Here is an 8,709-nt window from a genome sequence, read left to right as displayed (position 1 = left end):
CCCAATCTATTCTATGATTCTATGATTAGCAAAATTGGTGTGTCTTCTTCAGATGAGACAGTCCCTACTATTTCTGCCCTAGCATACCTCTATAGGGTAGTGTCAGTGCTGCACAAATAAGTTCTAGCAACACTTCTTAAGTGATTCTGTCACTTTTAACACTATCAGTGCTGACCACAGTTTTGAATTCTGCTGCCAAGAGATGGTAAACTCGTTTTTCCTGCTGCTTGAATTCTGCATCTCTCTACTTACTTCAACTCTGGGTGCCTCTGCAGAAATGAAGAATTAGGTTTCATGCTGCTGTCAGGCCGTGCAGGGTGTCTGCTCCAGTCCCTCCTGTGACAGTTAAGAGACCCACATGAACTGAGAAAGAAAAGGGGATTTGTATTGCCAAAAAAAAAAGTATTTATCTGAGGTGGTTCATGTACTGCTCTCTCTTCACACAAGGTGTGGCAATAGTGTGTGCTGATTTATCTTAACAAGATTAATGATTTATTATAAAATTATTGTCCTGTCCATACATGCAAAAACATCTAGATACTTGAACTGACTGAAATTCCAGCTGTCAGGCCCATCAGAGAGTAAGCTTCATTGATATCCTGTAGTTGCTCTATACTGCTAAAGTGTTTCAGTATGGCTGTTCTTGCTGGTGTTGGGCATAATCATGATAATTTGAAGATGCTGAAAATGTGATTAAAGGTATGTAAATAAATGGGTTTTTCATTTCAGCACCGGCCGTATTGCGGCTGTGCCTCTCAGTGCAGCTGTTGATGGATTTAAGTCACATTTGGTCTTCAAAGAGATTGAAAAGAAGCTCCAAGAGGTATTTGACTACTTCTATTACCTGAAACAGAATTTTAATTTATGACATGACTTGTGAAACCTGGTGGGAGTATAGAAGCATGAATCACTGCTTCAGTATTGCTCATTGAAACAAATGTTACAGCTTTGAATTTTGCTGTGTCAGAAATCTTTCTATGCTGTGCTGTGATTTTAGATTTTTTTTTTTTGTTTGTTTTTTCAGACAGTTCCTATCTGTATAAGGGTATTTCAGTAAAGGCAAGTTTAGATTGTATGTGAGAAGCTTGCTAACTAACACAAGAAATTTTTAAGTTTGTGTTTGGTTTTTGTTGCTTGCTTTGTAAGTGTGATTAGAAGAAATCATCACATTTTATCAGACTTAACATCAAGACAAGAATCTTGGGACAGTGGTCATTTTTCTTAGTTGATATATTTTAATAGACATAGTCATAGTTGTGGTTTTGGTTGGGTTTTTTATTTGTTTGTTTTTTAAATGGTTGCTTAAGTGAAGGCTACTAGAGGCAATTAGATATTTCAGTGTTAATAGAAAGGGTTAAGGTTTTAAAATTACTTTCTGTTTAATTCAAAATATTTTTAAATTATTTTGAAGTAAATAATAATTTGCATGTTACATGTCCTTTACAGGAAGGAGAGCAATTTGTCAAGAAAATTGGTGGAGTCTTTGCCTTCAAAATAAAAGATGGTCCTGATGGGAAGGAAGCAACTTGGGTAGTAGATGTGAAAAATGGTAAAGGCTCTGTGGCAGTTAATTCAGGTCAGTGATATTTTATTATGTCATTGCAGAAAACATGTAACTAATCAAAATAATATAGATTCATATTCTGTTTAAGCTATAGTGACCTTGAGCAAAAGTGGTGTAGAGCTACCTTAATTTTAAACTTTACTTGTTACTGGCACTTTTAATCCATGATGTTTTGGACCAAGAATTAAACATCTCCTCTGAATTCTCTCTGGATAATTGCATGTTTTGTTAGAGGCTCCAGGCAGATCTGTCGTATGACTTTTACAGGAATCAGAATTTTAAAATAAATAAATAAATAAAAAATTCAAACCTCAGGGGTTTTGTTGTTCTCACCTCTTAAAATATGGGCCAGAAATATAATTTGTAGCTGTTTCTTCAGTGGCTTTGTTGGAGACACTGGTAGGCGGTAAGCTGGTCTATCTTGTCAAGTTACTTCTCTGCAGCTAGTTAAGCAATAAACCATGACTTATTTCAATACTGTCCCAGCTGACATCAACTTCAAGTTCCATTTTAAAAAAGGCAGACATAAATAGGACACAGACTGTGTGGTGGTGAGGAACCCCATACAAGTATTGGAAACAATGGATTTGTACCCTTACAGTGAAAATGTCTTGTCTTGTATCTGAAGCCATGCATCCTAGTAATGTAAATAAAAAGCCAAGACCACAGTCTGTCCTCAGAATCTCATGTGAACATGCATCTCCATGAACATGCATCATAAAGCTTTTAATTAAAAAAATGACAGGGGATTTGATTTAGATTTCATTGATCTAAGTTATTACTAAAATAAAAGCATTGTTTTCTGTCGCATGGACACTTTATCAAAGAGTTAAGTTTAGTAATAAGATGAGTGTAGGAAAAGATGTGTGCAGTTTTTAGCCCCTTTGGTATATACATGAATATTTCTATTAGAGATTATTAAAATAATATCCCAGCTTATTTCTGGTAAGAAAAACCTAAAAACTTCTGGATTTGAGTTAATTCAAATATGTGCTTTTAGAATGCACATGTTGTTCCCATTGAAGGAAAGGACAGGAAATGCCTGAAATTTCAGTGATGAGTATCTTCAGAGAGTGTTGCAGGGGAGAACACATTTATTCTGAGTTGATCTTAATACTAGCAAATTTAAGCTTGATAAAACTTGAGATGATTGTCAGTGCTTGCAATTAACATTCTATGTGATTACAAGTAGATTTTGTTTCTTTTCAAGGAACGGGTTTGCTTAGCACCTTTCGGAAAGGTCCATCTTTCTTCAGTGTTGGGATGGTCTGTGCTACAAGCTGGCACAGAAGCCTGTTGGCTATTGGATGATCTCTTGCTAATATTTTTAGAATGGCCCTTATTTGTATGCACATCAGGTAACATTTTGCTAACCTGTAGTATCCACAGATTCTTCATGGAGTTGCAGCTTCTATTACTGTTTCATCTCAGTTTGAATCGTCATAGTTGACTCTTATCTTACAGATAAGAAGGCGGATTGTACGATTACCATGGCTGACGCTGATCTGTTAGCTCTGATGACTGGGAAAATGAATCCTCAGACAGTAAGTAGAACAAAGATGGGTTGATAAGAGGACTGACTTGTTTGTTTGTTTTGAATGTGTTTAAGTTGAAAACGTTTAAATAAATCCCCTCCTCCAGCACTGCCATGGTTGGTCTGAAAAATGACAAGTCTGAACAAATTGTCTTAAAGTAAGATTAATCAAGCAAGACAGTATCTACTCTTCTGAACAGGTACATATTATCTCAGATATCCTGTGGGCAATCCAGAAGGGGATATAATAGTGCTTGGTTTGCAGAGAAGAGGGGAAAACTGTGTTTGCAGTATGACTTAAGAAAGGAGGAGTGTTGGCCCTCTATTTGGAGGGCTTTACGCCTACAGCTGGCATTAGCATAAGGACTAATCTTGATGCTAAAAAGTGGAAATTGAGGTAAGCATCCACTGAATTCCTACAATTATTTGGGGTTTTTTTATTCCTCAGTGTGTCTGAAGCAGACACACTGCTGTACACTTGGTGTACAAGTAAACCAGACGTTTAAGTGAATTTTAAGTTGCTGTTCCATACTTCTAAACTGTAAATGCTTTGGGTAACATTCTTTTAAGTTCTTGGTAATCACAGGGTAAATAAGAATTTTCACAAACTAAAGTGTGTCTAGGAGAAGTTTGAAGGTAAAACACATTTAAGAAATGTAATGTACATAGAGGAAATTCAGAAGTAATTACAACTTTATATCTACAGTTTGGATATTTCAGTGCAAGCAGTACATCTTTTTGCAAGGTCCAGAGGAAAAAACACAGATCTTTAGTGTGTCTGCTGCACAAACTAGATTTGTAAAACTGAAATAATCAGGTTTTTTATTCCTCAGTGTGTCTAAAGCAGACATAGTGTACAAGTAAACCAGACATTTAAGTGAATTTTAAGTTGCTGTTCCATACTTCTAAATTGTAAATGCTTTGGGTAACATTCTTCTAAGGATTTGAGTAAGAAAACAGTTGTGGCATCTACTGTACACTATTGCTTTATTGTCTTCAGTTGAAATAGGGAAATTCTATTCTATGAACTGTCATCACCGAAACATTGAGTGTTCTGCCCTACTTTGTATACAGATCCATCATTATGATAATGCAAGAAACATGCAATACCAAGTTTATTCTCCTTGGGTATCACAAATACCATAAGCATACAACTTCCTCAGTTTACTATTCTACCTTTTTGTGTCAGAAAATACATTTGTTGTTGAATGTGAGATGTCTGCTAGAACTGCTGGAATTCTAAAACTGCAGGCCAGGACCTTTACGTACATAATAGTCCATAACTTTTGGGAGGAGTGCATTCGGGGTAATATGTTGTATTGTGTTTCATATAATCTTTCTTTCTTTTTAGGCATTCTTTCAAGGCAAATTGAAGGTTTCTGGGAACATGGGCATGGCAATGAAACTTCAGAATCTACAACTTCAGCCAGGCAAAGCTAAACTTTGAGCTCATTAGTGTAAAAAGTCAGTACTTGATATTCTTGACAAAAAAGTAGAATGAAACTAGATGTTATCAATAATATGGCGCAGACTTGGTTTGATTGGACCTCTCTCACCTAAATTTTGTGGTTAGAGACCTTAATTCTCTTAATAAATTCCATCAGTTTGTCTATGGCAAAGATTTTTAGGCTAAGCTTGAGGCACTAGCTCTTAAAAATGGTATATGAGGGTTGTTTGTGACAATTTTTGTTTTAATCAGTATGAAAAATTTTATAAAACTTAATGTTGAATGAAGCTGCTTATCAGATTAGTTGGGAAGAGAGTGAAGAAGCTTATAAATAGTTTGACATATCAGTTAAATAAATTGCATTTTTTTAAAAAGCTGTAATAGCAGGTCCTACAAATGCATTCAGGCTTCCATTCTAACAAATTTGCTGCTGATACATGAAAATGGTCTTACAAAGAGGATCTCTAACAACATTTTTTTAGAATAGACTTTAGGAATTTGCTATAAAATACTTTTCTTATTACTACTTTGGAATTGAAAAATAAACAAAATATCCAGAAGTAAGTAGGAACTGGAACATTGCTTTGAGATTTACAGGATTTCATAATACTTCACCTTGAAAAAAGATTAGGTTTGCTGGGAGAGCAGAGAGGGAGTATAACCAATATTTTACCTGTTTTCGCCTGAGAAAGTCTGGGTGTTGCTTATTATGAAATTCTTATCAGTAATGTAAAAGCTTTAACTTCTGTTTTGGGAAAATGTTTTCTGGTTGGAAATTTAATAGAAAATTAAATATACTTTTCCTGTTCTTCTGTGTGTTACTTCTTTGGATTTATAAACATGGATTTCATGTTAATGCTCTGAATTGACTATTTTGTACAGATTGTCATGAAGGGCTCCTGCAGTCCATCCATTTTTTCCTTCTCGGGCATTGTCAGTAGATACTCCATAAACTACATCTCAGTCCAGTGTATACAGCACATTCTTACATGTGGGCCATGATTGAGAAACTTCCACATGAACTTTCACTTCCCTGGTTTAACTAAAATCATAATAAAAATGAGCTAATTGGAGCCAACCATTCTACTTATCTGGTGTGGATGTTTAGCAGATTGCTGAGCAGTGAGAAGAGCTGCACTGAATCAGACCAAAAATTGATCTAGCCTATTGTATTTTCTGACCATTGATACCTCGGGAAGAGTATTAAGATGGCACAAACATCTGTTTACACAGAATACTTTCCTAGCTGTCAGTTATTTTATTTTTTTTTTTTTATTCCAGCTCACAGATTTGAGCCAGAAGTGATATGTCTGGATTCGAAGTTCTCAGTGGATAGTCTTTCATGAGTTTGTCCAGTCCCTTTTTGAATCCTTGACAGCTTTTTAGCATGGGTCAAGAATTTCTATAGCTTACCTATACATCATGTGGAATTAAATTTATTCCTTTTTATCTTATACATTGCATTTTTATTTTATACTTCTCAGTTGCTTTTTTTGGTTGTGGTGGGTTTTTTGTTTGTTTAGTTGGTTGTTTTTTTTAACTGGAAGAAACAGTGAACAGCTTTGAAGCATCCTGGTATTTGTAGTCTTGCCCTCACCTTCAGGCTGTACAGCTTAAAGAAGAGGACATTCTGTTTAACTGTGTCACATGGAGAGGCCCTTGTAACCTTTTATCCATCCATGGATCCCTGTCTGCTGCATTCCAATTGTCCTGTGTTAAAAAGCTTTCAAGATACAAGAGCATTTTCTGCTTCTATTTTTCTTTCCCCAGTTGCTTTTCTGACCGCTGCTAGTTTTGAGCTGATGTTTTCTTAATTTTCTTTTTTTCTGGGAGGGAGGAGTGTGCGTGTGGTCTTTTCTAAAAATCCTAGATCTCCCATTTACATTCTGCAGTCTTAGAATCTGATGGCTTTGAATAAATAAATTCCACAGTGGACAGAAATCATTTACTCTGTTCATCATAAGGAAGTAGGCAAAGCTCTGTCATACAGAGCAGATTGTGACGTTATCTTTTAGTTCCGTTAACTTTAGATCTGCCTCCTGAAGCTTCTGTGTTACTGCAATTTTATTATGTTAACTTGATTCTTTGAGTGCAGAATTAGAAAGGTAGCTAGTGATATCAAGAGGTGGCTAGTCTGAACATAGCAAAGTTTAAATCATTGGTTTCAAAGGCCTTGCATAAAGAAAAAAAACCCCAACATACTAATGCTCTAGGCAGAGGGTTTAGTGTTCTCAGACTCCCAGTTCACTTAAGAGGAAATTTCAGCTTTAGATGTTAAAATGCTCGGGAGTGTTGTTCTTCCTTCATGGACTCTGGTGAATATCCTTTGCAGCTCTTGAGGGTTTTTTACCAGCTGTCATAAATGTGTTAATCATTTGACAGCCAGAAATGCTGTCAGTTTGGCAGATTTATCTTCTCTTTACTTTCTTTTTTAAAATTAATGTAATTCTTTTGGATACAAATTTTCGTAATAAATAAAAAAATAAAACATGTTTCATTGCTGTAAAAGAAGCAAATAGATTTCTCAGAGTTGGAGCTAGTGAGCAGAGTGATGCCTGACTCAGCAGATCTGGCTTACAGGAATTCAAGTGAATGCTTTGGTTTTTGGAGCACAGATTTTTATTTTTAAACTTTTACTTGAGTTTTGTGTTTCAGTGCTGCTGCTGCTTTGCCTAGTCAGAAATAGGTACAGTGGAATACGTTACACGCTTTATCCCCTGTGCTTTTCTTACAAGTAATTTGAATCATTAGAAGAAAAGCTGATAGTCAGAATGTGGCATCTTTCCTTAAGAAAATGTGCTAGTTCAAGAAATCTCAGTTCCTATATTGATCAGGGTAATAAATAGGAGTTTGTTATGAAATTTTGAATTTGGGATAGTTGCAAGAGAGCTCTCTGTGTGGATAAATGAGGGGATATCCATGGGCAGATGAGGCAGCCTAGGGGGAGGCAGTTACTGCAGCTGTGTGTTGTTGTTTTGGGTTGACCTTACCTCTGGAATAACTTCATGAGGGTGTGTGACACAGAGTGCCTGGTACAGGTGTTCATAACTGCAAGGTTAGGAGGGAAGTAGAGAATCTGACAGGTGGCTCATGGTGGCTTTATTTGTGTAAAGCAAGCCCTCCTAGTGTCAGGTAATCTGGGGTCCCTTTGGTAAGCAGCAGAGAGAGATTGGTTTGCTCAGGTGAGGAGGCTGTGAACAGCTGAGCCTGGTGGCAGCTGGGTTAAGGGGCGGTTCTTTTGGGTGATAGATCATTTCAGGATGTGGGAGGATGGGACAAAGGGGCTTGACTGCATCATCCCTCTCACAATAGAAGAAAACTCAAATGATCACAAGGCTGGATTTGTCCATTTCCCACATGTCCAATTCATCTGAGGTCAGTTTAAACTGTTACCTCCTTGGAACGGGAACTGCATCACTTCCTGTTTTACAGAGCGCTGAGCTGGTTGTCAGCTCTCGTTAAACAGAAAAGAAGAAGAATGCAATTAGCCTAGTGGATAAAAGGCAGGAAAAAGTCTCTTAACTATGAAAAATCAACACTTGAGGAGGCAAACCACATGTGGAGAACAAATGATGGAAAAAACCACAACTGTTTGGAACAAATTCTTTCATTACTTAAATAAACAGCAGCATAATTTGTTGGAGTGACAGTGTGGTGAACTGATCCGTACCCTGTATCTGAAAGAAGAATTCATTGCTAACTTAAAAGCCGATGGCTTTATATGGCCCTGGATGGATTTTCTGGGAAATATTAGTTATATACTGAGATACAGGAACAGAAATATCCTAATAATGCTGCAGCAGGCTAAAAGGAACATGGATAGTATAAAATAAGTACAAAATGTGCTATGTCTGTATCCCATATTTCAGGTAGATTAAAAATAGTCATGGATTTTTAATTTTATTTTTTTTTTAAACAGTACATGTCCCCTGGGAGAACAGACATCTTAAAGTTCATTTGGATCAACACACAGACGCCAATAGGCTCATGGCCAGGCTCTGTTGTGCATACTTAGGTTTGAAAAATACTTCCCTTCCTGCTTTGGAGACAAAAACCCCTTTTACTCTTTGTGTTTTGATTATTCATTTTTTGAAGCAAATGACAGCAAGTTACTTAAAAGAATTTTAATGGGCTTTTTTCTCTCTTTTCAAATAAAGGCACAGT

The 8,709-nt window shown here is 36.5% G+C and overlaps 1 protein-coding gene across 1 annotated transcript; it reads left to right on the top strand.

Moving 5' to 3' along the window:
• Nucleotides 1–729: 729 nt before the first annotated feature.
• On the top strand, nucleotides 730–5,357 carry LOC104520516 (non-specific lipid-transfer protein-like; the record flags this gene model as incomplete). Its single annotated transcript, XM_010162225.1, has 4 exons — nucleotides 730–823; nucleotides 1,447–1,576; nucleotides 3,029–3,108; nucleotides 4,450–5,357. Coding segments are annotated over 4 exons (400 nt in total), but the record flags the coding sequence as incomplete, so codon positions are not given.
• Between the last annotated feature and the right edge of the window lie 3,352 nt (nucleotides 5,358–8,709).

This window comes from Antrostomus carolinensis, unplaced genomic scaffold (genome assembly GCF_000700745.2).
Source record: "Antrostomus carolinensis isolate BGI_N321 unplaced genomic scaffold, ASM70074v2 scaffold14132, whole genome shotgun sequence".
NCBI classification, from domain to species: Eukaryota; Metazoa; Chordata; class Aves; order Caprimulgiformes; family Caprimulgidae; genus Antrostomus; species Antrostomus carolinensis.
This window is presented reverse-complemented; position numbering and strand designations above follow the sequence as displayed.